General features: G+C 36.8%; 1 protein-coding gene across 3 annotated transcripts in view; it reads left to right on the forward strand.

Annotated features, from left to right (window-relative positions):
- The window catches only part of LOC118881561 (S-adenosyl-L-methionine-dependent tRNA 4-demethylwyosine synthase TYW1), a 203,470-nt gene that overhangs the window by 114,659 nt on the left and 68,541 nt on the right, over positions 1–20,270 (forward strand). For all 3 annotated transcript variants that reach the window (XM_036826658.1, XM_036826657.1, XM_036826659.1), the window contains exons 14-15: positions 6,588–6,698; positions 15,601–15,768. In XM_036826658.1, the coding sequence (XP_036682553.1) occupies positions 6,588–6,698; positions 15,601–15,768 (279 nt within the window). The remainder of the gene's footprint in view (positions 1–6,587; positions 6,699–15,600; positions 15,769–20,270) is intronic.

Here is a 20,270-nt window from a genome sequence, read left to right on the forward strand (position 1 = left end):
GGTTGGTTACTTAGTTTATTTTGGAAGTAATTCTATAATAGTTTTCCTGCTTGTCTTCTTTGATTATAAAGAATACTTCATTTGGCTGCATCATGAATTATATCTTTGAATTTATTTTCTAATTCTTTGCTTATTTGACATATCAGATTGACACATTTTGTTTTGTCTCCCATGAACAGTAAAAAATTTAGTTAATTAAAGCCATTTTAAGAATAAGTATGTTTTCTAAGGACTTTGAAAGATTCATTGCCCAGTTTCTAGTAGAGGCAATACATATTCCTTTGCGTTTAGAAACAATGGTCATCAGTGAGGGATTGTTTCAATTTTAAGGTTTTTTTGTTTGTTTTAAAGAGTTTAGAATTAATTTTTTGACAAGCATGATATGACTTGGTCAGCATTCAATTTGTTTGTTTGTTTTTTAATTGGGATATAGTTGCTTTACAGTGTTGTGTTAGTTTCTGCTGTACAGCAAAGTGAATCAGCCATATGTATACATATATCCCCTCCTTTTTGGATTTCCTTCCCTTTGAGGAGCCAGGCAGGAGTGGTGGAGTCTTACCTTGCTGGTTTCCTGGTTCCTCTCCTCTTTTGGTATTAACCATTGCTGCTAATTTCTTCTCTGACTTTGGTTTTGTTCGTTTACTAGAATAAAATGTAGATTATACAACAGTCGGTACTTTGGTTGCTTGTTCACTGCTGTATCTCTAGCATCTAGTATTATACCTGGTGTACAGCGGGACCTGGTGACTGTTGGTTGAATTGATATCTGTGAGAACAAATGAATGAATCTGTGTAACTGCTGCTGGTGGTGGTGATGATGGTAGCTGAAATTTATTCAGAGTTTTCTATCTGCCAGGCTGTGTTCTAAGTTCTTTATTTGTTTTAGTTCTTTTAATTTTACAGCAATACTATGAGATATAGATACTATCACTCTTCCTATTTTACAGAGGCACAGAGAGCATGCCTTAGCTCACACAGCTGACTCCAGAGCCCAGTAGCTTAATTGCTACTATGTACTCTTTTCCTCATCTTATACTTTTTTCCTCTTTTCTCTCCTCCTTCCTAACTACTCAGACCTTTTCTACTTTGTACTTAATCCTTTTTTCCCTCACTTCCCTTTGATAAGCATTTAACATTTACCTTTGGAATTTTGACCTCAATTTTCACTCCATGTATTGGGTTGGCCAAAAAGTTCGTTCAGGTTCTTCCGTACCACCCTGAAAGAACTTTTTGGCCAACCCAATATTTTCAGTCCATGTATTGCTTCCTTCTAAGAAACAAACATAAGTTAAAACCCAAATTTAAACTCTGTCACAAAGAGCTGGTCTGAATTCTAGAGGTTAACGTCTAGGCTTCTTGCTGCACAGCCTAGCTGCACATTGGTTGTGATGTTACTTTCAGATCCACCCCTCCCTCCCATTTTATTGTGTTTGTTACTACCACTGGGGGAAAAAAAGTCCTAGACTCTCAAATTAAACAGAAAATACATGAAATTATAACATGCCAGCTACTTGACACTTTTTTACAAATCTCACTGTGACATTTTACAAATCACATTGTAGCCTGAACAGAAAGTAGCTAAACTTTTTGCCTGAATTGGATACTTTCATCTTCATTTTTGTATTCCATAGTATTACACAAACCCTGTCCCTACTAGATAATATGCCACATTCAGAAAATCCTGCAGTAATAACTGACCAGAACCTATGCAAATTAAAATTACTAACTAAATCCCCAAACTGAGGAAAAAAATAGGTTTTATTCAAATTAAATTACTACAATACAATCCAGTTTGTACTCCAATTTTTTCTTTCTTTTTTTTAATCTAAAATAAGGATAAAATAAAGTGTTAAGTATGTCCTTTGCAAAGGAAATTCCAGCTCTCACCTCTCCAGCAACGTCTGTACTCAGTTTTTGTTTTTGTTTTTAAATAAATAAATTTATTTATTTATTTATTTTTGGCTGTGTTGGGTCCTCGTTGCTGCGTGCAGGCTTTCTCTAGTTTTGGTGAGCAGGGGCTACTCTTCGTTGCAGTGCACAGGCTTCTCATTGCGGTGGCTTCTCTTGTTGTGGAGCACGGGCTCTAGGCGCACAGGCTTCAGTAGTTGTGGCACGCAGGCTCAGTAGTTGTGGCTTGCGGGCTCTAGAGCGCAGGCTCAGTAGCTGTGGCGCACGGGCTTAGTTGCTCCGCGGCATGTAGGATCTTCCCGGACCAGGGCTCGAACCCGTGTCCCCTGCATTGGCAGGTGCGTTCTTAACCACTGCGCCACCAGGGAAGCCCTCAGTTTTTGTTTTAATTTGATCTAACTGGAGTATAACACAACTTTCTTCTATAGACTTTAGGAACTGCTTTAACTAATTTTAAACAGACTTTAAAGTCTCCAAAACCATCCCATCGAGCAGGCTCCCTACAGACACAGTGAAACCCAGAATGTGAATTTGATAATTTGAAATAAAATCTAATGACATTTCTTTTTTAGTAACCTCATAGTGCTTTTCTTTGTCCTTAACAATCTGAACATTAGTAGGCTATAGATAAAAGGTAAATGTACTAAAATTAGTTATATCTGTTGATCAAAAGATATGAAGAAGTCAGAAAGGAAAGCCATAAAGTGGATGAAAATATTTCTAATACAATTATAACAGCATTCTTACAGCCAGAATAGGTAAAGAATTTGAAAAACCCAGTAGTAAAAAGACAGCTATCCCAATAAAGAAATGTTCAAAACATTTGAACAAGTACTTCACAAAAGTAGAGATCAAAATGGCCAAAAGCATACTCAACTTCATCAGTAAACGGGCAAATACAAAATAGGACAGTGCAGGAATGGCTAAAGTTTAAAAGACTAACAACAAGTGTTGTTGAAGAAGAGAAGCAGCTGGAACTCTGATCCACTGCAGGTAGAAGTATGGTGAAATGACTTTGGAAACCAATTTAGCAGTATCTGCACGTTCTGTGATCCAGCATTTCCACTCTTAGGAACATTCAAGAAACATCCGTCGGGAGTCAGGTACAGTAGCAGTCATAGCAATGCTATTTTGTAAGAGACCCAAACTGGGGAAAAAAACCAACCAACCAACAACTTTCACTAATGTAAGTATTTTTATATACTGGAGTACTAAACAGCAGCAAAAATATATCTAAAGCTAAAGTCACCATCAAATTCAGTGAAAGAATTTCAGTGAAAGAAGCCAGACATAGAAGAATACACATCATAATAGCATTTCATAAAATTCCCGAAAGCAGGAAGAACTAAACTCTAGTGTTACGAGAGATAACAGCATTTTATAATAACTAAAAACTGGAAATAATCCAGATGTCTATCAATGGGGGAACGGTTGAATAAATTATTGTCTATTTAAATAATGGAATGTTAGATAACAAAGAAAATGAACAAATCTCAACATGCAGCAACATGGATGAACTTTATAAACACAGTGTTGTATGACAGAAGCAAGATGCAAAAAAGTATGTGGTTCCATGTATATAAATTTCAAACGCAGGCAAAAATCTAAACTTTAAGGTTGAAGTCAGGATATTAGATAGCTTTGGGGTAAAGGCAATGGATGGTTACTGGGTGATGGATATTTTCTTTGTGTTAATCCCTTGGGCTGTCCATTCGTGTTTTATGTATGTTTCTCTTTGTATGATTTATTTCACAATTTGAAAAGGTTAAGCAACGAGAGATAGAGTCTACCCTGGATTCATTCTGCTTGGGTTCATATCCCAGCTTTGCTGCTTTCCAACTGTGTAACTTTGGGAAATTCACTTAGCAGCACTAGGCCTCAATTTCAATGTGAAGCTAATAAACCTATTTTGTAAGATTTGTTGCAAAGATGAGACAAATATTGGAATCTTTGCTAAGATGTTAAACACAACAACAGCTGGCACATAGTAAGGGCTGACTCATTGCTAACTCTTGCTATTGTTATTGTTGGTATCATTTCCAGTTTATTTGTTGAAAGGAATTTTAAACTCCCATTGGAATTACATTATATTTAGAAATCTATCATGGCTGTCCATGTAGCCTAGTTTTTTGTGGTCTCAGAAATATTTACGTTTTTCACTGTCCATGTTATTTCATAAATAATCATCAAGTATTTTATAGATGTATTTTAGAGTTGAAGTAGAATTTTCTTTGCCTTGCATTTTGTAATTGTACATATAGTATATATGTACCATACGTATGGCATATAATAGCTAATACTTAGTATGACTTACTGCTGCCAGCGTGGTTCTAAGCGTTATGTAGATGGACACTTTTAATCCTGTGTAAACTCCTATTTTGCACAGGTAGAAACTGAGACAGAGTTAAAGATGGCTAGTATGTGGTCTGGGATTCAGTCTGGCCTCAGAGTCCACATTCACCCCACTGCTCTATGCTAGGAAAGCTGCTCATTTTTCTATTTTTATTTGGTAACTGGCCAATTTTACTTAACCTGATTTTTAGTTGATTTTCCAAGAAGCCAGCTATATCATTTGCAAGTAATTGTTTTTTGTATACTGTCCACTTATTCTTGTTCTTGCCTTATTGCTTTGATTTTAACTTTCAGGGAAGTGTTTATAAAAATAATAGAGTGGACATTCCGCTGTTATTCTGATTAAACAGAAATGCCTCTATTTTTTACATCTCTAAGAATGACATGGACTATTGACTGGAGAGTGTTTTCTTTATGTTAAGGATGTGTCTTTTAATTTTTGAGTTTACCAAATGGTTTTTCAGTTGTTCATTCTGTTTTGTTTTAAAATCAAGGATGGGCTTTAAATGATATGAAATGTCTTTGTGTGTCTATAAGATGATTGTATAACTTTTCTGTGTTGAGCTATTAACGTGATGAATTGTATTAATATATAGTCTAATATTGAATCATCTTTGCATTTCTAGAATTTTTAACATAATGCTGAATTTCATTTGCTAAAATTTCTGTAAGATTAAGTACAAGTGAGATTGGCTTGCACTTCTCTACCATTTTTGTTAGGTTTTGGCATTGGATGAATTCTAGCTATGTGAAGGGAATCTGGAAGATTTCTATCTTTTCGTGCATTATACACTGCATTTTAAAAATAAGTTTTGAGTACATTTTCTGATATGGCTGCCTAATACTGTTCATCCCTTGGTTATCTTCAGACATGAGCAAAAGTAGAGAGATTGGCATTCTTTTTAATTGAAGTATAGTTGATGTACAATATTGTATGTTTCAGGTGTACAATATAGTGATTCACAAATTTTAAAGGTTATACTCCATTTATAGTTATTATAAAATATTGACTATATTCCCTGTGTTGTACAAGATATCCTTGCAGCTTATTTTATACATAATAGTTTATACTTCTTAATCCCCTACCCCTATCTTGCCTCTCTCCCCTCCCCTCTCCCCATTGGTAACTACTAATTTGTTCTCTATATCTGAGTCTCTTTTTTGCTATATTCACTAGTTTGTTGTATTTTTTATATTCCACATATAAGTGATATCATACAGTATTTGTCTTTCTCTGTCTGACTTATTTCACTTAGCATAACGCCCTCCAAGTCCAACCATGTTGTTGCAAATGGCAAAATTTCATTCTTTTTTATGGCTGAGTAGTATTCCATTGTGTATATATATACCACATCTTTATCCGTTCATCTGTTGGTGGACATTTAGGTTGCTTTCATATCTTGGCAATTGTAAATAATGCTGCTGTGAACACTGGGGTGCATGTAGAGAGAGATTGGTATCATTTTGTTCACGTCTTACTTCACTTTGTTTTTCTCTTGAGTATTTTGAGCCTTGCTACTTAAAGCATGGTTTGAGTTTTAGCAGCATGGATACTACCCAGGAACTTGCTACAGATGGATGTAATCATGTGCACATAACTACAGGTGTCACATCATCTTTGCCATATTCTACTGGTTATAGGCAAGTCACATGTTCTGCCCCCACTCTTGGTGTAGATTTTAAACTATCATTAATCGTGTTGTTTTGAGATGTTTGAATAAGTCTTTGAACTTTTAGTAATTTGTCTAGGGTCCTGAAAGGGAGCTACAAAGTCAAAGGTATAAAGTTTTTAAAGGCTTGTATGACTGTTGTCTAATGGCTTTTCAGAAAATCAGTACCTCTTTTGGTTACATGGTAAACAAATGGCAACTTTGACAGTTCATCAACGTGCCTTTTCTGCCAAGTAGAGATCATTAAATAATGAGGAAGCAGGAAAGAGGACAAGAGTGATTAGAAATTCTTACTGTAAATAACTTTGAGCAATTGATACCTGAAAGCCTGAAGGTTATGTGAACTAATTTTCACCAATCTAAAACTGTTTGGTCAATTTACTATTTCTAACTAAATGGAATTCAGTGTATTTGTTAAGAAACTTTTGGGTGTCTTATCTAATGTTCGATACTATAAGTGAGAGAAGAAAAATATACCAATATCTGTGCCTTTATAAGGCTTCTGGGAGTCTTATGACATTGTTTACATTTTTTTCATCTTTCTACAAAATGCAACTTCAATTTATAGAAGTTCATGCCAGGTTTCACCTATGGGTTTAAGAAATTTGAAAATCTTCCTGGGTGATAAAAACAAAGTTGTGTTTTCCTCTGTTTTAGCAACAACGTACTGTCTATAGGCTGACTCTAGTGAAAGCATGGAACGTGGATGAACTCCAGGCCTATGCCAGGCTGGTGTCCCTGGGGAACCCTGACTTCATCGAGGTGAAGGTAAGCCCCTGCCGGCTAGTGTTGGGCACGTTCCCATTATGCTTGGTTGGCCACGGTGGAATTACAATCTTCTAAAATTCTGCAGGAGGTCCCGGATGTTTTATTTATTCAGTCAGAAATATTAATCAAGATTCCTGGCACTGTTCTAGGTATTGGAGATAAGAGCAGTAAAGACTAAGCATTTGCTCTCACATATAAAAAGCTTATGTTTTAGTGAGAGGTAGACTGTCAACAGAAAATGAATGTACTGCTCACTACATAGTAACTTTAATATGCTGAGAAATAAAATACTGTTATAGTGAGTAATTGGTTGGCTTTTAACTACACTTTTACTATGGAAAACTTCAAATATATACAGAAGTAGAGAGACTGATGTAATGAACCCCCATCCATCCATTACCCAGCTTCAAAAATTACTAGCTCGTGTTTCAACTGTACTCCTACCCATTTTCCTGCCCTTACCTGTGAAGCAAATCCCCACGTTATGCCATTCATCCATAACTGCTTTAGTATGTATTTCTAAAAGATATGCACTCACTTTAAACACTTATTCAGAATACTGTTCTTACTAAACAGTTCTAACAATAATCTCATATATTGGAACATATAAGGTTTCAACTTGACTAGTTATTTTAACAGTATTTTTTTAAATTGAAGTAGAGTTGATATACAATATTGTGTTAGTTTCAGGTATACAGAGAAGTAATTCAGTTCAAATATATATATATATATATATATATTTATTTATTTATTTACATATATATATATATATATATATAGTTTTTCAGGTTATTTTCCATTATAGGTTATTATAAGATGTTGAATATAGTTCCCTGTGCTATACAGTAAATCCTTATTGTTTATTTTATGTACAGTAGTGTTTATCTGTTAATCCAATACTCCTGATTTATTCTTCCCCTCCTCCCTTTCCCCTTTGGTAACTGTAAGTTTGTTTTCTACGTCTGTGAGTCTGTTTCTACTTTGTATGTGGATTCATTTGTACTCATTTTTAGATTCCTCACATAAATGATATCATATAATATTTCCCTTTCTCTTTCTGACTTATTTCACTTAGTATGATAATCTCTAGGTCCATCCATGTTACTGCGAATGGTAATATTTCATTATTTTTTATGGCTGAGTAATATTCCATTGTGTATATATACCACATCTTCTTAAACCAATTGTCTAAAGTATTTTTTAATCTGGATCCAAATAAGGGTCAGAATTGGATTATTTCTCTCTTAAATTTCTTTTAATCTATTAGTTCCTCTTCCATGTGTTTTTTTTTCCCCCTTGTAATTTATTTTGTTGGAAAAAATGGATCATTTGTCCTGGTTAGTTCCCCATATTTATATTTTAGATTTTGGTGATTGCATGTTGCTCTGCCCCTTAGATATCCCATGGATTGGTAGTTAGATCAAAAGAAGATTGATCAGATTTGTGTGTGTGTGTGTGTGTGTGTGTGTGTGTATGTTTGCATTTCAAGATTATTTCATTGCTGGTAGTGTATGCTTCCAGCAGGAGCCATTTAATGTCTGGTTGTCACTGTCATGTTTTTACCAGTGTTTCTTTGGGATAGATACCTGTAAGTGGATTGGTGTGTCAGAGGGTAAATGCATATGCTGTTTTGCTAGATATTGTGGTTGGCTGCTTTAGATTTCAAAAGCAGGAAGGCTTTTCTGAGGAGGTGACTCTTTTAAAAACTGATACCTGAATAGTAAGAAGCAGCACAATATGCAAAGGCTTGGGGTCAGAGCATTCTGGGCAGATGGCACAGCTGGTCCACAGAGGTCCTACATGATCTCCGTCGGGTAGTTGGAGTTGGCTGTGGTACAAGATGAATCAGAGTGGTGGGCCGGAGCCAGATTTTGTTAGGCCTTTCATGCATGGATAAGAGAATCAGATTTTATACTAAGTTTAATGATAAGCTTTTTTTGATACTAGGTGTGCTAGGAAAGGGTTTTAAACTGGAGAGTGATACGATCTGATTTATGATTTTGAAAGATCACCCTGCCGTTGCCATGAGTGGATTTTAGAGGGCAGTAGTAGAAGTAGGTAGACCGGTAACAAAACTTTTGCCAAGCAAGAGATGTGATGGCGTGGGGAAGGTCATTGGAGAGGACTGGGTGCATTTGTGATACAGTTTGGGAGTAGATCCAACAGAACTTGTTGTTAGATGACATGTAGGGTATGAAAGAACAAAAAGAATCAAGAATAGCACCTGGGTTTTGGGCTTAAGCAATCGTGTGGCTGTGGAACAGTTTGCTGAGATGGAAAAGACCAGTGGAGAAGGGAGGCAAATTCAGGGAGTAATTGCATGGGTTCTATGTTGACCTTAATACTTTGAGATAGCTTTTAAGTAATCCAAGTGTAGGTTCAAAGTGTAGGTTCAAATAAGCCACAGGTTCTATAAGCCTGGCGTTCTGGGGATAAGACAGGCCTGGCAGTAATGATTTGGAAGTCATCAGCATGAGATGGTAGTTCAAACTATAGAGTTTTAAGAGGCAGACAGCTTTCTTGGACAACTAAGAATACACAGAATGAGAGAAAGTGATCAGAAAATGAACCCAGTCTCTCAAAGCTCCACTCTTCAGTTTATGTTTATGAAGCTGGATGCACTCTGTCACATCAGAGCATATTTCAGTTTTACAGCCGTTTTTTAGTAAGTTCAGTGTTCTGCATTACTGTCCTCTGGAGGGATGGAGAGGTGAGAGGAGCAGATGAAATATTGCTGAGTGTGTAGCAGCCTCTAGTCAGGTCAAGACACTTTTCTTTTAAAATTGCTCTTAATTTCAAAAGGCTACTCTTGGCAAGAACTCTAATGATGCAGAGACACAAGCTACACTTTAAATATACGCATCGGCTTAAGGAAACCTTGCCAACATCAGAGATTAGTGGTGTTTTAATTTATGATTTAGCTATTAAAGAATGCTGCTTCAAATTATGCTGCAGTAAAACCTCTATTATTAACTTGGCTGGATCGCACTGTCACCTTTTTTTCTCCTTCTTTCTTTGCAGTCATGTTTCCTATAATGAAGAAGATATTTTGTAATCTGAAAAGAATCAACCAAATTTTAAAGAAAGATGGCTACTTTGTAAACAGTGTAATTCTCTGATGGGCATTCTGTAGTTGGACAGACTATTAACATAACTAGGAAACAGATGAAGCTTCTGCTTATAGCTGAGATGTTATAATGACATAGTTTCCTTCAAACAAGATTTCCATTTTACTATTTTATCCCTGCATTTAACAAATATTTCTGAGCTGTCTTCATGTGCCAGGCCTTGTCAAAGCATCATAGGTACACATTTTTTTTTCTAAATTTAGATATGCTGTTTGGGAAATGAATGTCTTATTGAACAAGGCAAAATCTACAGAAGTAAAATGAACTACATTGAGAGATTTTTTTTATTGAAAATCTTGGAGAAGTGTGTAATCTAATCACAATTTTAAATGTCTTATTTAAATTATAAAATATAAGGTAATAGACAACAGTTTGTGTGTATCAGGGGAAAGCATGTGATGATCATTTGTCTCTGGTAGGAGACCTGTAATATCAAGTACCTGGGCCTTTGAGGATTAGATCACATGGTTTATTAAATTCATCTCTCATTTGTCCAGCAAGTTAATGAAGTATCTTTCTCTTAAACTGAAGTAGGAAAAGGGATGTTTACAGAAAACGGTATACTATTAAGAAACAAAACGAGTTATAGAATAATTATTACTTGATCAAATTTTTAACAGTATATGTTTAGATACATTTATATAAGAAAAGTATGGAAGGATACATATCAAATCATTAACAGTGTACGATTTGGGAGAAGGGGAAGGAAAGGCTTGTTTTACTTTTCATATTTCTGTGTTGTGTGAATTGTTGCAGTGAGCATGCATTACTTTTATAATTCAAATGATTGAAATGAAATCAGTAAATGGAGAAGGCATGCTTTCCTGTTCAGTAGGATTAAACTATTTAATGTCTGAAAAGGCAGCTTTTTGTTGTTGTTGTCTTATTAATTAAAGTAAAATTTTCTAAAATGGAAGCGTTTTAAAAATAATAGTAATAAAGCCTCTCCAAAAAACATTTGGTAAGAGCTAGCAATATGGCAGCCTAAGATAACCTCAAATTCCTCCAAAAGCAAACACTTAGAAGTAAATGTTATGGTAAACGTACTTTTGAGAGACTAGTCAATCTGTCAGGTCTGTAAGGGAATTCCTTAGGGGCTGTAAAAAGGGAGATTGCCTGGTGGTACTCTGCAGCTCCAGTAGAGACAGGATGTGGCAGAACACTAGGCCCTTTCAACTTTAGTGAAAGGACGAATTAGGAAAAAATTCACCCACTGACACTGAGTGGTACTTGGAGGCTTATCCCTTACCTATGCTTCTGGTAAAAAGAAAAAGTCTCCCAGGGCCTAACCCTGAAATGGGGTTGGTGTTAAAATTTAATAGTACCTCAAGGTCACATAAATGCCCTGAAGATGTGAAATTGATAATACAAAGTGACCCTGGGCTAGTGAAATACCTGAGGCTCTCGGATACCATTCATATCCTTTTCCTGGATTTCCTGGATGTGTGTGTGTGTATGTGGAGGGTTCAGGGGGGTCTCTCATAGTCTCAGGTGGGGAAGTTGTAAGCTTTGATACATTCCTAAAATGTATTCATTTAGCCTGGGACAGGTTACTTATCCTCCTTGAGCCTAAATTTCCTCGGTATTAGAATATCAATTTAATAGACTTGTTTTGAGAATTCAAGGGGGTAACATATGCCTGGATTCAGTAAATGTTTAGATCACTTTCCATCAAGCACATTATTTAAAAATGAATCAATAGAAGCTGTTTCTCTATTATATTGATTTTCTCTTTTCTTTGACTGCTAGTCTTGTAAAATATTTCTCTGTTCCATTCCCTGTAAATTAACATGTATTTTAGCTTCATTAGGCTTAAGTAGACCTATATTTGCTAGCCTGGGAAGCTTAACCATCATTATTTGCTTACTTGTTTGTGAAAATGTGTTTCGTGTTGTAAACATCTGCCTCATTGAAAAGCTTTCATAACACAATCCATCTGTAAATGAAATACCGTCTTTGTATTCTCTGCCTAGCACTGCACCTTGAGAAGAGTTAAGTGCTCAGTAATTACTTGTTGTCAAATGATTTAAAACTCTCTTCGCATTAGCACCATGACTGTCTACAGAACTCAATCCTTGCAGAATGCGTCTTGCAAAACAAATGTCTTAGCATAGTCTCAATCTCTTTCTGCACACAAACGTAGGGAGTATTACCAGTTGTTCATGTATGTAGCAATACCTAACCAGTGATTATCAGTTGGTTCATAATCATTAAAGTGTAGAAAAATCTTGAAAAATATGAATTAAATTTTGTATTAGATCAGAAAAGAGTTCTGGAGTTTAATGTCATAGAGGAACATGTGACTTGCTCTTTAGAATAGATTGGTTGGGGGTACAGAGAAGAATAGGGTGTGGCCCCCGCCCTCTAAGAGCTCAGGATTTAGACACATCAAAGTTATGCCAGTTATCTGAGAAGAGAGATGCACAGGGTATGATGAGATTGGGATTAGATGGGATTGGGGTTCCTGGCCGAAGATCAAAGAGATGGTGGAGAATTTAGCCAGGGAAAGACTGGATGCTGAGTGGGGCAGTCCAGTAAGAAGGCCTCAGGTGCTAGGCTGAGAAACGTGGGCTGGTGTTTTGGTGGGGGGGACAGCTATTGAAGCATTTTTAAGATAAAGGAGTGACATGTATTGCTGCAAAAAGTTATGAAGACATTTCTCCTCCAACTATCAGGGACAAAAACAATCATACCAGGAGTCTTTGGACAACCAGTCAGTTTAATTAGAATATCAAGAGCCACAATACTGCTCTTCCCACAGACTTTGAATCCCCAGGTAAACTTTCTAAGCAGCCCGTGAAAAAGACCTGATGGCCCCCACGTCCTGGAGCAGAGTGGTCCATCCAGAAGTCACCAGTGTAATGGTGTGGCTTGTGCTTTTCACTACAAACAGGAAGATGCATAAGTGGTCCTGCTCTTCAGGAACTTTCTTTGAGTCTGCCTGTCACCTCAGTCTTTGGAATTCTGGAATGAGTGCTTTCAGTTGCCACATTATACCCATCTGTTTTCTTGAGGACATTGTTTTTCCAGAGTTGTGAGGAAAGAACTTGGTGCTGGTGGTAAACTGGGTGGGAGTGGAGGTGGTGCTGGCATGAAATGGTGGCGGACAGCTGCGATGTGAGGGGAAGCGAAACGTCTTTAGACTATTCAGGGGCAAGTGTGATGAGGAATCCAGTCTGGGCGGGTCATCAGTAGACCGGAGTGTGCGATGACGTGAAGTAGCCCATGTAGAGGGGGGAGGACCGGAGGGAGGTGTTGAGGAGCCAGACTGAGGGAGGGCTCGGGGAGGCCATTCAGTGAGGCGGGTTTCTACCCATGGCAGGTCTGTCACGGCGCAGGCTCGGGCTCCGCAGTCGGCTCAGGAAGTTACCCATACTCCCCACCTCCGAGGATTTTGTCTGGCTAAAATGAGAATTTTTACGTGAAAATGCTTTGTTAATGATAAAGCATCATGCGAACGTATAGAGAAGTATAATGTGAAGGCATAGTGATGACCTATGGCAATCATTCTCTCATTTCCTTTCCAAACCAAATCTCTCCTTAGCAGTTCATGCTTTATTATTGCTGAGTAATCGATATTAAAGTATTTTCCAAAGCCATTGTCATGAATATAAGATCTTACTTAGGGACTTCCCTGGTGATCCAGTGGGTAAGACTCCATGCTCCTAATGCAGGGGACCTGGGTTCCATCTCTGGTCGGGGAACTAGATCCCACATACCGCAACCAAGAAGCCCGCATGCCGCAACTAAGACCCAGCACAGCCAAAATAAATTAAAAACAAAAAAGATCTTACCTAAAACCTCTGCTTCAATGAACTAACATTTTAAATATTAAAAATAAATTCCTGGGGCTTCCCTGGTAGCGCAGTGGTTAAGAATCCGCCTGCCAATGCAGGGGACACGGGTTCGAACCCTATTCCGGGAAGATCCCACATGCCACGGAGCAACTAAGCCCGTGCGCCACAACTACTGAGCCTGTGCTCTAGAGCCCGCGAGCCACGGCTGCTGAGCCCACGTGCCACAACTACTGAAGCCCACGTGCCTAGAGCCCGTGCTCCACAACAAGAGAAGCCACTGCGATGAGAAACGCACGCAACGCAACAAAGAGTAGCCCCCGCTCACTGCAACTAGAGAAAACCTGCGCGCAGCAACAAAGACCCAATGCGGCCATAAATAAATAAATAAATAAGAAAAATGTTATTAAAAAATAAATTCCTTTGAATTAAGCAGTATCTACATGGTTGTTCATATATTTCGTCCCTCATAAACAGTATTTAAAGTGAAGTAAAGTTCATTTTTATGACTGATTTGACTTATGAATAAATCATTTTCATGTATTTGGGCAAGTTTAGTGCAATTTTACAGCCATGCTTTCTTAAAGATTTTTTAAACTATTATTTGCTTTTTTTTATTCAGCTAAAACCCAAATTCAGTTTAATGAATTCTGTAAATCAGTGGGCTAATAGAGAAGCTTCTCTTGATTATTGTAATTAAGCTGGGTCTCCTCTAGTTTATGTTCAGCAAAGGTCATCTCAGTGTAGTACACCAGTAAGTAGTCTTTGAACAGCCATCTGGAGTAGAGGGTTTTGCAGAACTCATCTGAGTTTTTGGCCCCCTCCCAGCTCTGCCATCTGTAGGGTCAGGGTCACTCTGCAGTGCGCATTGTGGGCTTTCCACTTAATGTCATTCTATCCCCTCCAGTCTGTGTGTGTGAGAGAGGGAGAGAGAGAGAGCACGAGTGAGAGAGAACCTCATTCTATTTTAGTTATTCCCTACTTAGTAGCAGCACATCTAGACTATTCGAGTCTTTTTTCAAGAAAGTTTGATTTCTTGGGTATTTAGAGAGCCTACAAAGTTACGATAGTCAGTATTGAAAATTAGTCATTAATCACTTATCACTATGTAACTTACCAAATGGAAAACTTAGTTATAAAACTTTTGTGTCTTACATGCCTGGGCTGTCAGGTAGAATTAAAAAGAGTTAAAAACCAATTTATCTTACTGCATTTGTACTGAATGGGAATTTCTCTAGGGGTAGATACACGTATATACATGTAGATGTGTGTAAAGGTATATATATATATATACATATCTGTGTGTATATATATATATATATATATATGTATATGTATTTCTACACATGTATTTTCATTTTGGCATGATTCTGTGTTTATACATATCCACATAAAAAATGCATTACAAAGTGATCTCCTTAGAATGATTCCAGAAGAATAATTTGAAAGGGATCCCTATCTGGCCCTTTACAGAATGTTTATCAACCTCAAATCTAAATTATACTAGAAAATAGGAGCTCATCTTATTTTCCCAGTCAGTAAATTATTCACTGAATTGTTTTGGGTGTCAGCTGTACCTCCATTATTGTACTAGGGGATTATAATCCCATGAGAATCGATCTGTTATGGTGCACAAATGAATCTGAATGGAAAGATATGTTATTAGTTAAGATACATTGTTGTGACTAGACAGTGTAGATGGTGATGTAGCACAAAGCACAAGTACCCAAGCATCAGGATTGTCAGAGTGTAAAGAGCACTGGCCTGGGAGCTCCACTGCTGTCTTTGTCACTCGCTACTTGTATGAGCTTCCAAGCAAATTTTATCATCTTTGTACTGCTTTCTTCACTTTAAGATACGGATTGGCTTGGCTTGGATTGGATTGGTTGACCTGTAGAAGCCTTTCTGGCTGTGAAGCTCTTCCTCTGTGACATTTAAATAGGTCTGTAACTGTCCCTAACTGTTGTAATGTTTCCACAGGGTGTTACCTACTGTGGAGAGAGTTCGGCAAGCAGTCTTACCATGGCCAACGTGCCCTGGCACGAAGAAGTGGTGCGCTTTGTCTGTGAGTTGGTGAATCTGATTGCCGACTATGAAATTGCCTGTGAACACGAACATTCCAACTGCCTCCTGATAGCTCACAAGAAGGTAAGAACCACTCGAGTATGCATTCTTCCATCACCCTTGTCCTTCCTGCTCTCTTTTCTCTTTATTTTCCCCTCACCTTATTATAATGAATATCTGCTTGTTTGCTACCTTTCCTAAAACAAACGTTAAGAAAGCCCCGAATTCAGTCTGTTGGACTCATAAACTGTCTTTTCTGTGTGAGATTGCTTTGTTTTCAGCCCTCACCCAGGCACCTGAAGTGCTTTCTGGCTTGTAATTGGTGTGTACTGAGAAACAAAACAAAACACCCTTGTAATAACCTCTAGTCCTTTCCTAGAGTGACAAGGGAAAGCGAAAATAGTAAACAACCCCCATATGAGTGTTTCCTGACTGTCAGAAGAAATATTGAGGTGTTTATCAAATTTTAGATCACTTTGAATCTTGGCCTCTGCAGAAATATTTCTGGGATTTTGGTTTTCCTTTTTCCCTTTTAGTGTTTTTATTAGACAGAACGAGTGCCTGAATTTAATGTATTTTTTAAGTAAATAATGCCTAACAAAGAAAAAATTCAATTTTTAGTAGAGGTAGACCATTAAAAAGAAAAAAACCCAATCAGAAGGCCAGTGTTAGAGTAGCAATCATAATGATATGTCCTTACTGAAATATTTATACAGAAATAATATAGTGTCTGGGATTTGATTCAAAATGATACGAAGTAAGAAGTATGTGGGTGTGTGGATGGGTTGAGGGTTGTTGAGGCTAGATGATGGATACACAGAGGTTTGTTTTACTCCTCTGCCTAGTTTCCTGTTCAAACTTTCCATTAAAAAGTGCTTTTTAAAAAAAGTGGACATGGTTGAACCTTGAAAACCTTATTCTGGATGAAAAATCGACACAAAAGGCTACATAATGTATGATTCCATCTATATGAAATGTCCAGAATAGATAAATCCTTAGAGACAGAATGTGGTTTAGTGGTTGTTGGAAATTGGGGGAAGAGCAGACTGGGTAGTGACTGCTAATAGGTATGGGATTTCTTTTTGGAGTGATGAAAATGTTCTGGAATTATTTAGTGGTGTTGGTTGCACAACTTTGTGACTATACTAAAAACCACTGAACTGTATGCTTTAAAAGGTTGAATTTTATGGTTTGTGAATTATATCACAATAAAGATAAATTAATACCAAAAAGGTAATAAAGAATGGGCTACCTTTTCTTATAAAAATGCTCTGTATGCAAGTAAAGTCAGGCTTAATTGAACACGAATCTCACTTTTTCCTCCCTCCACAACCTAAGTGGCTTCCTGAACAGCTTTGCAGGTTAATGATATTTAATAATATTAGAATCACTCAATTAAAATTTCACGTGGTCTAGTCTCAAACAGGAGGTTAAAAGGCCCTCATGCCTTGGTCCCAGTTAGATTTGTATATATCTGACCTAATGATCTGTCAGACTTAAATATTTAGACAGAAGAATATGTACTGGGAGCATTAAGGAACAAAGAAATAAAGGCTACCTAGCATTTGAAATGTTAATAAAGTAGCTGCAAAGACAATTAACTTACAAAGTAAATCTTAAAAATTAAAGCCAAAAAAAAGGAATTTTATTTTCTAGCTTTTTATTCATTGTTACTTTTTAAGATAAGATAGTACCTTCAAAACAAATTATTTGATTGGAGGGGCAGTGCTCTGGAAATAGTCCTGACAATGGTAGTAAAGTTCTCTCTTCTTCCATAAGGTCTTCACACCATAGCCAAAGATGTCTTTATAGAATGTAGATCTCTGCTGCTTAGGTGCCTTTGATTGACCTCCCATTGCTTTTAGCATGAAAATCAAAATCCTTAATGTGGCCCCTGGGGTTCTATGTGATCAGTCTCTGTCTGCCTCTCCAGCTTCTTCTGGAACCCCTCTTCCTTCTCTTTCTGCACTTCTTTCATTTTCTCAGCCACAGTAGGTCTTATTTTTCCTCTGGTTAGGCTGGGAATTATATACTTTTTGTATTCTTTTAGTGGGTGCACTAGAAATTACTACATGCAAACTTGACTAATCAGTCTAGTGTTAAAATACTTTTACTCTCTAACTGTGTAAAGCAACGACTTTAGAACACAACCTCTGTTTTTCCCTTCCCAGCTCATGCTGTTGTTGTGTATATTAATTGTAAATGTGTGTAAGGACAGTATTGTTAATTGCTTTATGTAGTCAGTATTTATTTAGATTTACCTGCATTTTAAACATGATTTTGTTCTCTGTTCCTTTTTGCATTTTTGAGCCTCCATCTGGGACTGTTTTCTTTCTGCCCAAAAAGCACCTTTTAAAATTTCCTTTAGTGGAGGTCTGCTGATGGCATACTCTCAGTTTTTGTCCGAAAATGTATATTTTAGCTGGGTATCAAATTCTACATTAGCATTTGTTTCCTTTCAACACCATAAAGATATTCCCCTGTCTTTTAAATTCCACTGATGAAAAGTCAGCTGTTAGTTTGTTGCTTCTTTTAAGGTGATTTGTTGTTTTCTTCCCTCTGGTTTCTTTTTCACTCCCTTTGGTTTTATGCTCTAATGTGTCTAGATGTGAACTTCTTTTTATTTTCCTTTTTGGGAATTCTTGGGCTTCATAAATTTGTGGGTTGATACTTTCCATCACTGGCTGAAGACTTCTTAGATTTTATTTCATTAAATATTTCTTCTTCCCCAGTATTTTTCTTCTGGAACTCCAGTTAAACATGTGTTATTGTATTTTTTATTTCACTTGGACAGTTTCTTTTGATTTGTATTCCAAGTCACTAATTTTTGCTTCAGCTGTGTCTCACATGCTATTAAATGCCACACCAATTTTTAAATTTTGGATAGTGTGTTTCTCAGTTAAATAATTTCTGTTTGTTTTGTTTGTTTCAAATATGATATATCACACTGTATGCTTTCCAGTTCCCTGCTGAAATTTTCAAGCTTGGCTTTTATCTTCTTGAATACTGGAAATACAGCTATTTCATTGTTTGTATCTGGTAACTCCAATATCTAAAATCTCTGTGGATTTGTTTCTGTTATCTGTTGTTTCTGTTGGTTCTCAGTTATGTTACTTTGTCTCCTTATGTACCTTATCTTATTGTGTTATGTACAATGTATGTAGAAAATTATTTATAGAAATAATATGAGGTTTAGGATTAGAATATCACTTCTGAGATTTGGAGACACGTTTTACCTCACTTTTTCCCTGTGGAAACTGATCAGATGGTGAAGAGACTTCCTTAAAGTCTCATAAAGTGGCTGAGCCAAATCTAGACCCACAGCCTTCTGCCCTCTAGTCCACTGGTCTTTCTTGTACCACAGGGCATCTTTTGATACCACTGACACCATTCAAAGGAGAGTTTAAAACTGGGAAATTTTATGTTAGAACAACACTTGACTTCAGTCTCTAAGATTTCTTCTCTCTTCCCAGTGTAAACATGGACATAGGGGAAATAAATGGCACCGTATCTCGTTCAGGCCAGTTTAGTTCTGTAAGTGTTTATTAGATACCTGCTGAGTTCTGACACCAAGCTGTGCAGTGAGGGCCACAGCACCTCAGCCATGAAGAATGTCAAGCACAGCCATGCATGAAAAATCCAGTTTCTCTGCATCCTAACCAGCATTTGGTATTGTCATTTTTTAGGTTAGCTGTTCTAACAGGTTTGTCATGATCTCAGTGGGTCTTAATTTGCATATCATGAACATGATCTATTTAGATCTTTGATTTCATTAATGAGCATTTTATAGTTTTTAGCATACAGGTCCGATACTTTGTTAGATTTATACCTAAGTATTTTTCTGTTTTAGCAATTATAAATGGTATTGCATTTTTAATTTCAGTTGTCACATGTTCATTGAATTCTGTAGAGATAGAATTAATTTTGGTATGTTGATCTTATATCCTGCAACCTTGCTGAATTCACTTATTATTTCTAGCAGGATTTTTTTAGTAGATTTCTTGGGGTGTTCTATATAGACCATTATATCTTCTACAGAACGGGGCAGTTTTGTTTCTTCCCTTCCAATTGGCATCCCTTTAATTTCCTTTACTTAATTACATTTACTAAGACTTTGAATACTTTATTGAATAAGAACAGTGATTTTGGACATTCTTATCTTTTTCCTATCTCAGGGGAAGAGCGTTCAGCCTTTCACTGTTTAATTTTATGTTAGCTCTAGGTTTTTTGTACTTGCTCTTTTCCAAATTGAGGAAGTTTCCCTCTATTTCTGGTGTTTTGAGGGGTTTTATTGTGAATGGGTGTTTATTCACAATAAAATTATTAAGTCAAATCCTTTTTCTCCCTTGCTATGAACATGTGATTTTTCTTCTTTTACCCATTAATATTATGGATTACATGGATCTTTGAATATTGGACCATGCTTGCATCCCTGGAATAAACCCCTCTTAGTCATAGTATGTATTTCTTTTTTATATATTGCTGAATTCTTTTTGCTAATATTTTTAAAAAGATTTTTGCCTCTATGTTCATGAGGAATATAGGTCTGTAGTTTTCTTTTTTTATACTGTCTATGATTTTAGTAT

This window comes from Balaenoptera musculus, chromosome 15 (assembly GCF_009873245.2).
Source record: "Balaenoptera musculus isolate JJ_BM4_2016_0621 chromosome 15, mBalMus1.pri.v3, whole genome shotgun sequence".
Lineage (NCBI taxonomy): Eukaryota > Metazoa > Chordata > Mammalia > Artiodactyla > Balaenopteridae > Balaenoptera > Balaenoptera musculus.